Source organism: Carcharodon carcharias, chromosome 5 (assembly GCF_017639515.1).
Source record: "Carcharodon carcharias isolate sCarCar2 chromosome 5, sCarCar2.pri, whole genome shotgun sequence".
Classification (NCBI taxonomy): Eukaryota; Metazoa; Chordata; class Chondrichthyes; order Lamniformes; family Lamnidae; genus Carcharodon; species Carcharodon carcharias.
In genome coordinates, this window is record NC_054471.1 from 31,948,509 (window position 1) to 31,967,067 (window position 18,559).

At 47.5% G+C, this 18,559-nt stretch overlaps 1 protein-coding gene across 1 annotated transcript in view; it reads right to left on the reverse strand.

Moving 5' to 3' along the window:
• Positions 1-14,256, reverse strand: part of kif6 (kinesin family member 6) — a 474,098-nt gene extending 459,842 nt beyond the window's left edge. The window contains exons 1-2 of the mRNA XM_041187334.1: positions 14,130-14,256; positions 4,740-4,846 (exon numbers count right to left, since the gene is read on the reverse strand). Coding sequence (XP_041043268.1) covers positions 4,740-4,846; positions 14,130-14,189 — 167 coding nt within the window. The 5' untranslated portion in view covers positions 14,190-14,256. The remainder of the gene's footprint in view (positions 1-4,739; positions 4,847-14,129) is intronic.
• Between the last annotated feature and the right edge of the window lie 4,303 nt (positions 14,257-18,559).

Consider the following 18,559-nt stretch of genomic DNA (forward strand, 5'->3'; position numbering starts at 1 on the left):
GGACAGGATAAAATTGTTTCCCTTGGTGGAGAAATCTAGAACCAGGGGACATAGATTCAAGATAAGTGGCAGAAGGTGTAGGGGGGACATGAGGAAGAACTTTTTTATGCAGAAGGTAGTGGGTGTCTGGAATTCTTTGCCCAAGTTGGTGGTAGAGGCAGAGACTCTAAACTCTTTTAAAAAGTACCTGGATCTGCACCTAAATGCTGTAAGCTGCAGGGCTATGGGCCGAGTGCAGGAAGGTGGGATTAGAAAGGTCACCTGGGTGTCCTCGGGCTGGCATGGACAAGATGGGCCGAATGGCCTCCTTCTGTGCTGTACTTTTTCTATGATTCTAGATCAAGGTCCTCACCCCCTATGAGAACCAAGCCATCACACTGGCTGGAGATGACGCGGACCATTCCTGCGGCAATGATGAAGTCAACAACAATCACCCAAGTAAGGATCCTGCACCAGCTCATTCCTCAAACAACTACTGAATACACTGACTGTTTTTCAAGTCACTTGCCACGCACTAATCATTTCTACTTTCTTTCATCGGCACCTCTGCCAAGCGCCTGAGGCTCTCAACCAGCCAGGCCCTCAGCTCGAGCTCCAATGACACCATTGACGATCTGTCACAGCACTCACCCACACCCTCTACCAGCGCAGACACACATCTCAATTGGACCTAGTCCTGGAGCAGGATTGGGTGTCACAATGTGGTGAGCACAGCGCACAATCTGGTCCACAGCAGGCAGGAACATCCGAGCTCTCCAGTGCTCAAAGGTCTGCTGAAGGCCAGGATTCTGCTGCAAATCAGATGACAAGCCTCCGGAGTCAGTCCAAATTCAGCTGGGCAAGCTGCAACTACAATCAGGGGAATATCAGGAAGGAATATCAACTGCATTCCTCAAATATTAACAAACGATGGAGGAGTCCATCCGTGTTCAGCCTCAGTTAATAGCATTAGCATGCCAATGCACCAAGGTCAACTCTGGTAGGATGACAGCTGCCATGGAGACCTTGATCCAGGATACAGATCCTGCACTGCAGCTGGAGCTGCACTTCATCTGTGTAGGCACTGGTGGCATCCATCAGTGGCTATGTGAGAGTGCCGGTGGGGGGGCTCAGAGCAGCTCTGTCTCACTCTTCTCCTCAGGTAGTCAACCAGGGGCACTCGGGCACCCACAGGAATGAGGACTAGCAGCTGGGCATCTCGTGTGACATGTTAATAATTTTTTTATTTTTCTATTTTTCAACTTTCAAAAACTGTCAACGCTCTCCCTGAGGCAGCCCTTAGTCTCAGGGAGATGTGTGCTCTTTCGTGCATATGCACGAAACAGCGCACTCTGACAGTTGGGAAATCCATGCCCCCCCGCCCCCCAGCACAGGATGCGCATAGCACTTCCCATCGGACAGCCCGCTAGGTGGGCCTTAATTGGCCCGCCCATTCAAAATGGCGGCAGGACCCGTTTCGGCGGTGGCAATCGACTGCCCGCCCGCCCACCAAGGGCAAAATTCTGCCCATGTACATAGTGTTCATGAATGTAAATAGAATCGCACCCATTTCACAAAACCTCTTGTGTATATCTCCTCTTTATGATCAGCTGTTTTGTTGTCAATTACGTGTGACACCATGATCCCTCCTCCCACTTATCACCTCTGGTCAATGTTGTATGCTTCCAACCGACCACACTGTGTGCCCCTTCTCAGATTGTTCCCGGCATCAGTTATGCCTCTTCTTTAAAGTAAAGTATGCTTGTGGAAGGGAGTTCATTCTTGCTTTGCTGGGTTATGTAACGTTAGGTCTTGGCTGTGTAAGATTGAGGCTGTAAGATTAAGTTCAGCCATCTCCTCGGCATTAATGAAAGGTGAAGGTTTGTTGTGCAAGGAAAGATGTTGAAAAGCATTGAGAAGGCTCATATATACTGCAACTCTATGTTGTGTGTCATCTGGCAAGGTTTTCAATCAATGAGCTGAAAATCACAGCCCACATGTGCTCCTGTGTGCCTTCAGCATCTCCGACTTTCCGAGCGTACATCTGATTAGCTCACCTATAAGCGTGACCACCTTCCCAGCTCAATGTGCCGGAACACTGCCCCTCGCAACCACATTATTGCCCTGGCGCTCGACGCTACAACCTTGAGCTTTTCGCACACAAAAGACTCATCATAATGTAGGGAAGCAGCACTGTGCCAGACTTTGTGCATAGCATCCCCTCACCTAAACAGTCACTGAGGTCAGTGATGATAAATCTAAATGATGATGTGTTACAGTCAATGGAGCCTTTGGCCATGCTCTCGATACGCATAAGTGACCTTGGTGGGAAGCCTAGGAGCCAGAATACGATGAAGTTGATGTGTGCTCATTGATTTGAACAAAGCCTTACCTTTAGGTCTCCATAGTGTCATTGCTGTATTGAGGTCACAAGGCCCAGGGCTGGCCAACAGGGGAGGCTGTCTGTGGTCAAGAGGATGCATTTTAATGTGTGGCCAGCAAGTGTCTGAACATGGTTATCCTCAGGCAATCAATCCATGTGGAAAGGACAGGCTAAATGTAGGCCTGCAGAGTGCTGGATGTCAATGTTATGGAGATGAAGGTGACACACAACACTGAGTCATCTCAAAATGCATGAGGATCTGCGTAACGCCCTCGGCTGCTATCGCCAAGCATCACCTCTCAGTATCAACATCAAGGCGAGTCATAAAGCATTATCCCGTTGCTGAAGATGGACCTCCTTGAGGATCTTTGTCAGACTGAGGGCAAACAGCTACAGGCACACTGAGGATGTCGAGCAGCTCCTGCCTCTACTAGGCTGCTGTGGCGACACTTGAAAAGGCAGCACCTTCTGACGTCTGATGCCGGATGTCAGTTAGAACCTTAGCTCAGCAAGGACATATGCTCCAGAGGCTACATCATCCTCCAAAGCAACAGGACAACATGAGCTTGATGTTTAAGTGATCACTCTCTGATTGAAGTGGATGGGAGGGAGAGTCACACTGATGTTCATTTGAGCCCATGATGGAGGGCACTTATCCAAGAGGAGACTTACTCCTACTCATCATCCTCCTCATGAAATCTGGTGGCTATGAGGGTCGCACGTGCACACCTGCCTCATCTGGCCTGTGCAATGGCATCTTCCCCTGCAGCTTCAACTTCCTTGACCTCATCGCCCTGATCCTTTTTGATGTTATCCTCATCAGAGGAAATGTGCAACTCCTCCATGTCGGCATCTACTAAGTCCTCCCCTCTTTGCAGTGCCAGGTTGTGCAGCACACAGCAATCCATGATGATCTGTGAGACTCTATGGGGAGTGTACTGAAGTACTCTGCCAGATCTGTTGAGGCATTAGAATTACATCTTTAACATGTCAATAGTCTGCTTCACCAATGTTCAGGCAGTGGTATGAGCTTCGTTGCACCTCCTCTCAGCAGGATTTTATGGTTGCCGCATTGGCATCATTAGCCACGTCCTTTGCAGGTACTCTTTGTCAACGTGAAGCCAACCCTGGATCCTGTGTGGTCCCTCAAATATGGCCAGGAGTCGTGGCAGCTTCCTGGGTACCTGGTGTAAACCTGCAAGATTTGTTCTTGTGGCCACAGACCAGCTAGACATCTATCGTGTGGAAGACTTTCACCTTTGGAGTGCCTGTTGCCAAGCAGCTTTTATATCCACATGAGTACAGTTGATGGTACTTGTGGCAAACCAGAAATCACAGCAAAGACCAATGCTCTGGCACCCTGGTTGGCTTAATTTCTATTGAAGTTAACGTCATTGTGGGCCTTGGCAAAAAGGGCATCCATTACCTGCTGTGTGCACTTATGCCTGGAAGCTTGAGAAATCCTGCAGCAGTCCCCAGTGGAGCCCTGGAAAATGCCAGTCTGGTAGAAATTAAGAGTAACGGTGACTTTCACAGCAACTGGCAATGGATGTCCTCCCAGTCCCCATGGCATCAAATCCCGCAGACTGTGGCAGACGTATGCCACCAGATCCCTGGACATGTGGAGGCGTCGGCGATACTGCCTGTTGCTCATCTGCGGAAAAGACGCGCCTTTTCTGTACAACTTCGGTCTCAAGAGCCAACTATGCGCACCATTCCTGTGAGCCTCAACTGTGTAACTTCATTTGAAGCCCCATCCACCATTCCAGGGTAGTGAAGCAGCTAGGCAATGTGTTCCCAGACACCAGGCAATTTTCTGTTTCACTGGTTCCTGGACTGTGTAGCTTTGGCAACAAGTGCTAGGAGTGATCAGCAACAACTCTACCTCTTAGAAAGCATCTGTCCTGCACTCATCACTTGCCCAGCAGTGTAGCAAAGATCAAAAATAGAGTGTGCAGTAATGCAGAGGCAAACACACAATCTGACATTGCTGCAAAACTTTCAGCCTACTAAGATCTACTCTTTGGTAGTGTGATGAAAGGATCTAATCAATCCAACCTACAGAGACATCACACCAAAAAGTAGACATAAGGGGATATTTACTGATAAGTCACAAAAAATATGCTACACCCTGCTATCACAAAGCAGCTAGGGCCAGTTCAAGATCAAGAGAGGCAACACAAAATAGACAGTTTATCTATCAAAATAAAATAAAACACTACCCCTGTGGTTAATTCAGCTACAAATATAAATATAAAGCTAAAAGTCTAAAGCTTTTTCCTCATCTCAGTCAATAAAAGCCTTGATTTCCAGTTTGTAAAGATGATTGCCTCTTAATGGTATGATACAGGAAAGATAAATAACATATGGTACTTACTTAAATTTATAGCTTTCTCGTTTGTTATTTATAAATCCATCAGCTGCATCATGTGGCACAACAAACTCCAGCACTGGACCTCCACCATCTTCAGCTAACGAGTAAAGCTACAAAAAACAGACACTCTGGATAATCTCAGCTCCAGTATATTTATCAGCAAAGGAACATGTATTTTCATTATGCTTTCCATGTTCTCAGGGCATCTGAAAGCAAGGGACTCAATTTAAAAATAAGGACCCTCCCATTTAAGACAGAGTTGAAAAGAAAGTTTTTCTCTCAGGGGGTCATGGGTCTTTGAAACTCTCTTCTCTGGAGAGCAGTAGAGGTAAGGTTATTGAATATTTTTAAGGCAGAGGTAAATAGATTCTTGACTAACAAGGGAGTCAAAAGTTATCGGGGTAGGCAGTTACAATCAGATCTTATCGAATGGCGGAACAGGCTCAAGGGGCCAAATGTCCTACTCCTGCTCCAAATTCATATGCTCATATGTAAAGTGCTTCACAGCCAATGAAATTGCTAATTTGCATACAGCACTGAGATAAATGAGATAAACATATCACAACTCATTCACATAATCATCCTGCTCTTGTTAACCTATAGCAACACCACAATTTTTAAAATTTTCACATGCATTTGGTGATTTTAGTTGAGGTATAAATGGAGAGGAAGTGGCTTAGTGGTATTGTCATTGAACTAGTAATCCAAAGACCCAGGGTAATGCTCTGGGGACTTGGGTTTGAACCCCGCCACGACAGGTGGTGAAATTTGAATTCAATAAAATATCTGGAATTAAGTCTAATGCTGACCATGAAACCATTGTCGATTGTTGTAAAAACCCAACTGGTTAACTAATGTCCTTTAGGGAAGGAAATCTGCGGTTCTTACCTGGTCTGGCCTACAAGTGACTCCAGATCCACAGCAATGTGGTTAACTCTTAAATGCCGTCTGAAATGGTCTAGCACTCAGTTCTCAAAGGCAATTAGGGATGGGCAATAAATGCTGGCTGAGGCACTGATGCCCCCATCCCCTGAACAAATAAAAAAAAGAACAGAGAACCTCCTAACCTTCTTCAAACAGGGGAACCTCGGTTTATCATCTCATTCAAAAGACGCACACCAATGCAGTACTCCCTAAATTTTGCACTTAAACCTATATGATGAACAACGTGGCTCAGCTCAGTTCCTCTCGAGCTAGCATTCATATATGTTCAGGTCCTGGCAATGAGCAATCCACTTCTTTTCGACTGCTGACCTGTCCCTCTCTCCTATTTTTGGCAAATGCACAAAATGAGGATTCGATTCCCCTAGCCCTTCTACATTCAAACTCAAAACCAAAGCTAATTGCACCTGCTTAGTGGTTAGGTCTATGATTACTCAATGCATTGGGATCCTGCTGAATGAAAATTGGCAGCAGCGTTCCCCAAACAACAGTAATTCATTGGCACTGAAGCATTTGAATCCTGTTAGGATGCTTGAACCCACCAGAGGCAAAGGGGATAAGGGCTAGCTCAGCAGAAAGACACAGAATTGGAAGGGTAGGGGGTGTGAAAAAGTGGAAGGGTACAAAAGTGCTGAGGGAGAGGGGACAGCAACAATGAGGGGAGAAAAAAAAGAGAAAGGTGATGGAACAGGGACGGGGAAATGGAGGATAAAATAGTCAACATATCAATCCATCAAGGGGATCATACAAAAACCGATGCAAAAGAAGACTGGCTAACCCTGCATAGCATGTGTTCCCATGCTGCGTCCTCAGAATTGTCAGCGATTTTCAATGAAGCTGTGAGATACAGGCCACATCCCCATTTAAATTTGATCATAGCCAAAGCGTTATGCCAGCACAAGGCTTTAAGAGAGCTAGTTGATAAAGGAAATGAACCACAACAGCACCACCAACCCCTCCAAGTCAATTAGGCAGCTTTACAATGTGGAATACATTAGTAACAAAGCCCTTCTTATGGAAAATAAAGCTCTGTACGTCCCCAGAGTTAAAAAGTGACATGGCAAAACCAAGCCAAATAGGCTAACTGATCATGTTCAAAGGTAAATCAGACTTACACAGAAATATTTTACAGCCATAAAGAAAATAGTCCTCAGGAGAATAGTATAAATCTTGGTTAAAGGCAATGAACACAATATCAGAATCAGCCATTTGGACATTAGAGTAGATTACTATTGTCGTAATAAAGATCTTTTTCAGCTATTTTAAGAGTCAAAGAACCATTAAACAATCCCTCAGAGCAGATTTGGGTCAACTCCCAGGGTAGAAGTTTGAAATGGATACTTTGTATCTGTCTTCACTACAGAAGATAATGCTACATTAACAATATATCATGAGGTTGATACTAAAGTTGAAAGTACAAAAATGGAGTTGGATATAATCCTGGCCAGATTAAAGGATCTCCCAACAAAAGATTGTGCTGCTGACCATGATGCCGTTCACACAAGGATGCTGAAAGAAATAAGCCCCTTGTCACATATTGAACAGTGCACTAGAGTCCCCACGGACCAGCACAATGTGGTGCCAATATTTAAAAAGAGCAATAAGTCAGAACCAGGAAACTGCAGTTATAAAAACAAAAAAGGTCTACTAGCACGATTTTGACTACAAGCAAATTACTCAAAGAAATCATTAGAGATTCTTTGACAGAGAAAAGGTTACTGATAAGTCGAAACGTGGTTTCTGGTGCAATTTGGTTGAATTTTTTGAACAAGTTACTACAACAATTACTTGCATTTTTATGGCAAAGGCGTCCTGAGGCATTTCAAAGGAGCATTGTCAGACAAAAACTGACACCGAGCCACATAAGGAGGTGGCTAAGAGGTGGTTCTACAAAACCAAGTTAAAGAAGCAAGGGGTCAAGAATTGGAGAGGTTTAGGGAGGAAATTCCAGAGAGCCTAAACAGCCGACTGCCTGGCCACCAATAGTAGAGCAATATAATTCATGGATGTGCTTAAGGACAGAATTGGAGTAGTGCAATTACCCCAAAAGATTGTGAGGCTGGAGATTAACTGGCTGAGCCAGCATTTATTGTCTATTCCTAGTTGCCCTTGACAAGGTGGTGAGCTGCCTTCTTGAACTGCTGCAGTCCATATGGTGTAGGTACACCCACAGTGCTGTTAGGAAGGGAGTTCTAGAATTTTGAGCCAGCGACAGTGAAGGAACAGTGATATATTTCCAAGTCAAGATGGAGAGTGACTTGGAGAGAAACTTCTAAGTGGTGGCATTCCCATCTATCTGCTGCCCTTGTCCTTCTAGATGGTAGTAGCTGTGCCTTTGGAAGGTGCTGTCTAAGGAGCCTTGGTGAATTCCTGCAGTGAACCTTGTAGATGGTACACACTGCTGCTACTGTGCATCGGTGGCGGAGCGAGTAAATATTTTGGATGGGGTACCAATCAAGCAGGCTGCTTTGTCCTGGACAGTGTCCAGCATCTTGAGTGTTGTGGGTGCTGCACTCCAGGCAAGTGGAGGGTATTCCTATACAGTCCTGACTTGTGCCTTGTAGATGGTGGACAGGCTTTGGGGAGTCAGGTAGTGAGTTATTCGTCACAGGATTCCTAGCTTCTGACCTGCTCCTGTGGTCAGTATTTATATGGCTAGTCCAGTTCAGTTTCGGGTCAATGGTAACTCCCAGGATGTTAATAGTGGGGGATTCAGTGACAGGAATGCCATTGAATGTCAGGGGCAATGGTTAGGTTCTCTGCAGGGTGGTCATTGCACTTGTATGGCACAAATGTTACTTGCCCAAGCTTGGATATTTTCCAGACCTTGCTGCATTTGGATATGGACTGCTTCAGTATCTGAGGAGTTGCAAATGGTCCTGAACACTGTGCATTCATCAGCGAAGCTCCCCACTTCTGAACTTATGATGGAAGGAAGGTCATTCATGAAGCAGCTGAAGGTGGTTGGGCCGAGAACATGACCCTGAGGAACTCCTGCAGTGATGTCCTGGAGCTGAAATGACTAACCTCCAACAACCACAACCATCTTCCTTTGTGCTAGCTATGACTCAAATCAGTGGAGAGTATTCCCCGATTCCCATTGACTCCAGTTTTGCGAGGCTCCTTGATGCCACTCAGTCAAATGCAACCTTGATGTCAAAGGCAGTCACTCTCACCTCACCTCAGGAGTTCAGCTCTTTTGTCCATATTTCAGCCAAAACTGTAATGAGGTCAGGAGCTGAGTGACCCTGGCGGAACCCAAACTGGGAGTCAGTGAGCAGGTTATTGCTAAGCAAGTACCCCTTGATAGCACTGTTGATGGCCCCTTCCATTACTTTACTGATGATTGAGAGTAGGTTGATGGGGCAGTAATAGGCTGGGTTGGATTTGTTCTGCTTTTTGTGTACAGGACAGACCTGGGAAATTTTCCCACATAGCCGGATAGATGCCTGCGTTGTCGCTGTACTTGGCTAGGGGCAAGATAAGTTCTGAAGCACAAGTCTTCAGTACTACTGCCGGATAACTGTCAGGGCCCATGGCCTTGGCAGTATCCAGTGCCTTCAGTCACTTCTTTACAACACGTGGAGTGAATTGAATTGGTTGAAGACTGGCATCTGTCATGCAGGGGAGCTCAGGGGGAGGCCGAGATGGATAATCTACTCGGCACTTCTGGGTGAAGATTGCTGCAAATGCTTCAGCCATATCTTTTGCACTAATGTGCTGGGGTCCCCTATCATTGAGGATGGGTTTATTTGTGAAGCCTCCTCCTCCACCATTCACAACTACAGGCCAGTGAGTCGCACGTCAGTGGTAGGGAAACTATTGGAGAAAATTCTGAAAGAGAGAATCTATGTCCACTTGGAGAGGCAAGGTTTGATCAGGGGTAATTAGAATGGCTTTGTCAGAGGGAGGTCATGTCTAACAAATTTGATTGAATTTATTGAGAAGGTGACCAGGTGTGTAGATGAGGGTAGTGCAGTTGATGTAGTTTATATGGATTTCAGCAAAGCCTTTGACAAGGTCCCACATGGGAGACTTATAAAGAAGGCAAATGCACATGGGATACAGGGCAATTTGATACGGTGGATTCAAAATCAACTTTGTTGTAACAGACAGAGGGTGATGACAGAAGGATGCCTTAGGGACTGGATGCCAGTGTCCAGTGGCGTACCACAGGGATCTGTGCTTGGTCCCCTATTATTGTCATTTATATAAATGACATAGATGACTATGTGGGGGTAGGATTAGCAAGTTTGCGGATGACACAAAGATTGGCCGGATGGTAAACAATGAGGTTGAGTGTCTTGGGCTATATCTTGAGTGGAAGATATAGATGGGATGGTCAAATGGGCAGATAAGTGGCAGATGGAATTTAACCCTGAAAAGTGTGAGGTGAAACACTTTGGAAGGAATAATTTGACAAGGAAATATTCAATGAACAGCATGACACTAGGAAGTTCTGATGAACAAAGGGACCTTGGCACGTGGGTCCATAGGTCTCTGAAGGCGGAGGGACATGTTAGTGGGGTGGTGAAAAAGGCATATGGGACACTTGCTTTTATCAATCGAGGCACAGATTACAAAAATAGGGAGACCATGTTGGAGTTGCATAGAACCTTGGTGAGGCCACAGCTGGAATACTGTGTGCAGTTCTGGTTGCCACGTTATAGGAAGAATATGATGGCACTGGAGGAGGTGCAGAGGAGATTCACCAGGATGTTGCCTGGGATGAAACACTTAAGTTATGAAGAGAGGTTGGATAGACTTGAGATGTTTTCGTTGGAGCAGAGAAGACTGAGGTGTACAAGATTATGAGCGGCAAGGACAGGATGGATAGGGAGCAGCTGTTCCCCTTAATTGAAGGTCAGTCATGAGGGGACATAAGTTCAAGGTAAGGGGCAGGATGTTTAGGGGGGAATGTAAGGAAAAACTTTTTTACGCAGAGGATGGTGACGGTCTGGAATGTGCTGCCTTGAAAGGTGGTGGAGGCGGGTTGCCTCACATCCTTTAAAAAGTACCTGGATGAGCACTTGGCCCATCATAACATTCAAGGCTACGGGCCAAGTGCTGGTAAATGGGATTAGGTAGGGTGGTCAGGTGTTTCTCACGTGTCGGTGCAGACTTGATGGGCCGAAGGGCCTCTTCTGCACTGTGATTCGGTGAACTGGATGTGGCAGGACTGCAGAGCTTAGATTTGATCCGTTAGTTGTGAGATGGCTTAGCTCTGTCTATTACTTGCTGCTTATGCTGTTTGGCACGCAAGTAGTCCTGTGTTATAGCTTCACCAGGTTGACACCCCATTTTTAGGTATGCCTGGTGCTGCTCCTGCCCTCCTGCACTCTTCATTGAACCAGGGTTGACCCCCTGGTTTGATGGTAACGGTAGAGTGGGGGCTATGCCAAGCCATGAGATTACAGATTGCGTTTAAATACAATTCTGCTGCTGATGGCCCACAGCGCCTCATGGATGCCCAGTCTTGAGCTGCTTGATCTGTTTGAAATCTATCCCATTTAGCATGGTGGTAGTGCCACACAGACCGGAGGGTATCCTCAATGTGAAGGCGGGATTTCATCTTCACAATGACTGTGTGGTGGTCACTCCTTACAATACTATCATGGACAGATACATCTGCAGCAGGCAGGCTGGGTGATGATGAGATCAAGTATGTTTTTCCCTCTTGTTGGTTCCCTCACCACCCGCAGCAGACCCAGTCTAGCAGCTATGTCCTTTAGGACTCAGCCAGCTCGGTCAGTAGTGGTGCTACCGAGCTACTATTGGTGAAAGACACTGAAGTCCCAGCGTACATTCTCGGACTACCCTCAGTGCTGTATGATTCCATACCTGTCAAGTATGATTCCGTGAAGATGACCATGTCAGGCTGTTGCTTCACTAGTCTGTGAGACAGCTTTCGCAATTTTGTCTCAAGCCCCCCAGATGTTAGTCAGGTGGGCTTTGTAGGGTCTAAAGGAGTTGTCATTTCCAATGTCAGGTTGTCCGTCCAGTTTCATTCCTTTTGAGGCATTTGTCATGGTTTGATAAAACTGTGTGGCTTTCTAGGCCATTTAGAGGACAATTACGAGTCAACTGCATTGCTGTGGGTCTGGAGGCACATGTCAGTCAGGCCAAGTAAGGACAATTTTCTTCCTAGGGACTAGATGGATTTTTACAACAATTTACAATGGTTTCATGGTCATCATTAGACTTTTAATTCCAGGTTTTTATTGAATGCCATAACGGGATTCAAACCCGGGTTCCCAGAGCATTACCCTGGGTCTCAGCCCAGCAACAATATCACTATGCCATCGCCCCAACCATGAGTTAGAAGGAGTAAGGCCATGGTGGGGCTTGAAAAAAAGATGAAAACTTTAAAACTCATGGTGTTGAATTAGGTTAGCAAGAAAAGGGTTATATGTGAATAAGTTGTGATGAGTTAGGATCCAGGCAGTAGAGTCTTAGATGAGCTCAAGTTTGTGGAGGATCTAAGGCCGGCCAGGAAAACCACTGGAATAGTCAAATCTGGAGGTAGGAAAGAAATGGATGAGGGCTTCAGTAGGTGAGCTGAGCCAGTGGGAGAGACCAGCGATGTTACAGAGGTGGATGTCGGCCTCCTGAGTTATGGAGAGAGCATGGGCCTGGCAGTTCAGATCAGGGTCAAATATTTGACCCAGTCAATTGACAAATTGTCAGCGGGGATATCTGACCTCTTCAGGAATACTTCGAGGTCATTCCTAAAGCTTTTCCACTGTCTTCCTGGGAATCTCCAGCCATGACTGAGTTCCAAGCAGAACAGGTGCTTCAGGAGTCTGGTGTAAGGCTTGCAAGCGACACGTTCTGCCCAGCAGTGATGTTTTTGGGTGATTATTTATACCTTGATGCTGGCAAAGTTGGCTTGGGAGAGGGCGATGCTGTAGGACAGTCTTTCTTGCCACCAAATTTGAATGGGGGAGGGCAGGCCCTGAGGAGCCAGGGCTGGGGGGGGGGGCGCACAGGGCAGCACGGGGAGTGGGGGGGGGGGGGCAGAATGGCAGCGGTAGTGTGAAGGATTGGGAGGAGGGTGGGGGGAGACAGGAGTTGGGGGAGGGTGGGGGGGGGTGAAGAGTGCAGGGGGGAGGGGCGTGAAGAGGGCGGGCGGGGAGGGAGTGAAGAGTGCGGGTGGGGGAGGGCATGAGAGTGCGGGCAGGGGAGGGCGTAAGAGTGCGGGCGAGGGAGAGCGTGAAGAGTGCGGGCGGGGAGGGCGTGAAGAGTGCGGGCGGGGAGGGCGTGAAGGGTGCGGGCGGGGGGGCGTGAAGGGTGCGGGCGGGGGGGGCGTGAAGGGTGCGGGCGGGGGGGGCATGAAGGGTGCGGGCGGGGGGGCATGAAGGGTGCGGGCGGTGGGGGGGGCGTGAAGGGTGCGGGTGGTGGGGGGGGCGTGAAGGGTGCGGGTGGTGGGGGGGGCGTGAAGAGTGCGGGCGGGGGGGCGTGAAGAGTGCGGGCGGGGGGGCGTGAAGGGTGCGGGCGGGGGGGGCGTGAAGGGTGCGGGCGGGGGGGGCGTGAAGGGTGCGGGCGGGGAGGGCGTGAAGGGTGCGGGCGGGGAGGGCGTGAAGAGTGCGGGCGGGGAGGGCGTGAAGAGTGCGGGCGGGGAGGGCGTGAAGAGTGCGGGCGGGGAGGGCGTGAAGGGTGCGGGCGGGGGGGGCGTGAAGGGTGCGGGCGGGGGGGGCGTGAAGGGTGCGGGCGGGGGGGGCGTGAAGGGTGCGGGCGGGGGGGCGTGAAGGGTGCGGGCGGTGGGGGGGGCGTGAAGAGTGCGGGCAGGGGGGGCGTGAAGAGTGCGGGCGGGGGGGGCGTGAAGAGTGCGGGCGGGGGGGGCGTGAAGGGTGCGGGTGGAGGGGGGGCGTGAAGGGTGCAGGGTGGGGGGGGCGTGAAGAGTGCGGGTGGGGGGGGTGCGTGAAGGGTGCGGGTGGGGGGGGCGTGAAGAGTGCGGGTGGGGGGGGTGCGTGAAGAGTGCGGGTGGAGGGGGAGCGTGAAGAGTGCGGGTGGAGGGGGGGCGTGAAGAGTGCGGGTGGATGGGGGGCGTGAAGAGTGCGGGTGGAGGGGGGGCGTGAAGAGTGCGGGCGGTGGGGGGGGGCGTGAAGAGTGCGGGCGGTGGGGGGGAGCGTGAAGAGTGCGGGCGGTGGGGGGGGCGTGAAGAGTGCGGGCGGTGGGGGGGGCGTGAAGAGTGCGGGGGGTGGGGGGGGCGTGAAGAGTGCGGGTGGGGGGGGCGTGAAGAGTGCGGGTGGGGGGGGGGCGTGAGGAGTGCGGGTGGGGGGGGCGTGAAGAGTGCGGGCGGGGGGAGCCCGGGGAGCAGGGTGGATACGCTGACGTTCTCCCCTCCATACTCTCGGGCTGTCCCCGCAGCCGGTGAGAGTAAGACGGCCACACCGGGCAGCAGTGCCGGGTCTCCCGTTCCCTCCTCCCAGGCAGCTCCACATTACTCACCGCAATCGGTTTCTTGGTGGGCCGGAGCCTCGCGTAGATCTGAATTGTCTGTTTGACCATGGCCTGACAGTGAGAGGAGGGCCAGGCCCGTCTCCCTAACAACCGCCACAAGTAAACTACCTAGAGCCGCTGCCCCAGCAACAGCATCGGACGCGCCTATTGGGTGCCTTGGTGGTGCTGTCAGGGGCTTTTTCAGATATCACGACTGTTCATTGGTTTCCCAGGAGAGAAGTGGGCGGGGCCTGAAAGGAGGGGTGCCGGTTGAAGGCGGCACGCCGAGGCTACAGCCTGGAGCACGCGAGGCTTCTCAGGAGGACGGAATGGAACATAGTTCAGTGGCACTGCGCCCATACAGTTCATACAATGCAGCTTAGCCCAGTGACATTGCACCCATACACCCGCACCCTCAGCCAAGTTGTCCCAGTACAGCTATAACACTGGCATTTACCTGGCTATGTGGAAAATTGCCCAGGTAGGTCCTGTACACAAGAAGCAGGACAAATCCAACCCAGCCAATTACTGCCCCATCAGCCTACTCTCGATCATCACTAAAGTAATGGAAGGAGTCATCAACAGTGTTAACAAGCGTTACTTGCTTAGCAATAACCTGCTCACTGACATTCTGTTTGGGTTCTGCCAGGGTAACTCGGCTCCTGACCTAATTACAGCCTTGGTTCAAGCATGGACAAAAGAGCTGAACTCCAGAGATGAGGTGAGAGTGACTGCCCTTAACATCAAAGCACCATTTGACCAAGTGTGGCATCAAGGAACCCTAGCAAAACTGAAATCAATGGGAATCGGGGAAGAACTGCACCCATACAATTCATCCAATGTAGCACAGTTCATTGTCAAACAGTAGCCATATTATTCATACAGTGCAACATAGCTCAGTTTGAAAGTGCATCCGCTGTACAATTCAAAGTCGAAGCCCATGGAATAAAAGAGAAAGTGGCAGCATGGATACAAAGTTAGCTGAATGACAAAAAAACAAAGCTGTGGCTAGATAGCTAGCGTATGCATCAGAATAACATCAACAGCACAGGTTCAATTCCAGTTCCAGCTGAGGTAAACCTGGGACCTGCCTCCTCACCTTCCTCCTATATTTGGAAATATTAGGAAATATAAGAAGGATAGTGACAGACTTTTAAAGGACATAGGCAGATGAAATTCAATGCAGAGAAGTGTGAAGTGATACATTTTGGTAGGAAATACAAGGAGAGGCAATACACAACAAAGGCACAATTCTAAAAGGGGAGTAGGAGCAGAAAGATCTGGGGGTATATGTGCACAAATTATTAAAAGTTGCAGTGCAGGTTGTGAAACTGGTTAAAAAGGGCATTTGGGAGGAATAGTGAGCCGCATAACTAGGGAAGTGGAGAGGGCTTGAAACTAAATAGTGGTGGCAAGGGATCAAATTTGGGAAGATGTGGTGAACCAAAGAGTAGAGACAAAGCAAGAGAGAAAGTTATTAATTTGGGAAATGATAAACAGAACGTGGCAGAAAGGAACAGAGAATACAAATCTAAGGATAAATCAGCAAATAAGGCCAGACATTACAAAATTAATAAAAGGACAAAATTAAAGGCTCTATCTAAATGCATGTAGCATTCGAAACAAAACAGATGAACTGTTAGCGCAAATAGAAGTAAATAAATACAATCTGATAGCCATTACAGAGACATGGCTGCAGGATGACATAGATTGGGACCTGAATGTTGAAGAGTATGTGATATATAGGAAGGACAAGAAGCTAGGAAACGCTGGAGGGGTGGCTTTGTTAATTAGCACATTCAAGAGAGATGACCTAAGTTCAGGAAACCAGAATGTAGAAGCAGTTTGCATTGCGAAGAGAAACAACAAAGACAAAAAGTCACTTGTCGAGTGATGTACAAGCCCCATAATATTTACCACATGGTAGGGCAGAGTATAAAGGAAGGGATAATGGGAGCTTATCAGAAAAGTACAGTGATAATCATGGAGAATTTTAATCTACATATAGACTGGAAAAATCAGAGGGGCAAAGGTAGCCTGGATGGTGACTTCATAGAATGTTTTGGGAATAGTTTCTTGGAACAGCACATTGCGGAGTCAACCAAAGAACAGGCTATACTAGAACTGGCACTAAGTCTACGCTAGCCTGCTCTTTGTTTGGCTCCAGAATAGAGGTGGGATTAATTGATAACCTGATAGTGAAGGCACCCCTAAGTAGCAGCGATCATAATATGATTGAATTTTACATTCAGTTTGAGGGACAGAAGCATGGGACCAGGATTAGTATTTAAACTTAAATAAGGGCAATTATGAGGGCATGAAAGCAGAGCTTGCTAGAGTGAGCTGGCAAATGAGGTTCAGGGATGGTTCCATAGAGATGCAGTAGCAGACTTTTAAAGGGATTTTTCAGAATCCACAGAATAGATATATTCCAATGAGAAATAAAACTTCAAAGGGAAGGACCCACCATCCATGGTTAACTAAATAAGTTATAGGCAGTGTCAAGCTTAAAGATAAAGCATATAGTTGCGTAAAGATGGGTAGTAGGTAAGAAGATTGGACAGAATATAAAGAACAGCAAAGAATGACAAAAGATTAATGAGGGAAAAATTAGAGTAGAAGAGAAAGCTATCTGGAAATATAAAGATGAATAGCAAGAGTTTCTATAAATATCTAAATAAGAACAGAGTTAACAAAGTGAGCATTGGTCCTATAAAAAGTGAGTCTGGTGAATTAATAATGGAAATTAAGGAGATGGTAGATGCGTTTGCATCAGTAACAAGTATTTTGCATCTGTTTCACTCTGGAGAATTCAAGTAACATCCCAGAAATAGCTGTAAATCAGGAAATGGAAGAGAGGGAGGAACTCAGGAAAATTACAATCACCAGGGAAGTGGTATAGAGCAAATTGTTGGAGCTGAGGGTTGACAAATCCCCGGGTCCTGGTGGACTTCATCCTGGGGTCTTGAAAGAAGTGGCTAGTGAAATAGTTGATGCGTTGGTTTTAATTTTCCAAAATTCCCTAGACTCGGGGAAGGTTCCATTAGATTGGAAAATGGCAAATGTAACTCCTTTATTCAAAAAGGGAGCAAGACAAAAAGCAGAAAACTACAGGCCAGTTAGCCTAACATCTGTCATAGAGAAAATGTTACAAGCTATTATTAAAGATGTTATAGCAGTGCACTTAGAAAAGTTTAAGGCAATCAGGCAGAGTCAACATGGTTTTGGGAAAGGAAAATCATGTTTAACCAATTTATTGGAGTTCTTTGAAGGAGTCACATGTGCTGTGGATAAAGGAGAACTAGTGGATGTACTGTACTTAAATTTCCAGAAGGCATTTGATAAGGTGCCACATCAAACGTTATTGCAGAAAATAAAAGCTCATGGTGTAGGGGGTAATATATTGGCATGGATAGAAGATTAGCTAGCTAACAGGAAACAGAGGGTAGCCATAAATGGGTCTTTTTCTGGTTGGCAGGATGTAATGAGTGGTATGCCACAGGGATCAGTGCTGGAGCCTCAGCATTTTACAATCTATATAAATGACTTGGATGAAGGGACAGTTGGTATGGTTGTTAAATTTGATGAGGATACAAAGATAAGTGGGAAAGTAAGTTATGAAGAGAACATAAGGAGACTACAAAGTGACATTGATAGGTCAGGTGAGTGGGCAAAGACCTGGCAAATGGAGTATAATGTGGGCAAATGTCAAATTGTCCCTTTTGGCAGGAAGGATACAAAAGCATATTATCTAAATGGTGAGAGATTGCAGAGCGCTGAGATTCAGTTGGATCTGGGTGTCCTGGTGCATGAATCACAAAAGGCTAGTATGCAGGTACAGCAATTAATTAGGAAAGCGAATAGAATGTTATTGTTTATTGCAAGTGGAATTGAATACAAAAGTAGGGAGGTTATACTTCAGTTGTACAGGGCACTGGTGAGACCACATCCAGAATACTGGGTACAGTGTTGGTCTTATTGAAGGAAAGATGTAAGTGTGTTAGAAGCAGTTCAGCAGATAGATGAGAACACCACCAACTGGAAGTTCTCCTCCAAATCACTCATCATCTTGACTTAGAAATATATCACCGTTCCTTCAATGCCGCAGGGCCAAAATCCTAGAACTCCCTCCCTAACAGCACTGTGGGTGTACCTACACCACATAGACTGCAGCGGTTCAAGAAGGCAGCTCACCACCACCTTCTCAAGGGCAACTAGGGATGGGCAATAACAGCTGCCCCACCAGGGAAGTCCACATCCCATGACTAAATTTTAAAAAGATGGTTTACTGAGCTAATACCATAAATGGGTAGTAAGATAAAGGCAAAATACTGCAGATGCTGGAAATCTGAAACAAAAACAGAAAATGCTGGAAAAACACAGCAAGTCCAGCAGCATCTGTGGAGAAAGAAACAGAGTTAACATTTCAAACGTCTCTG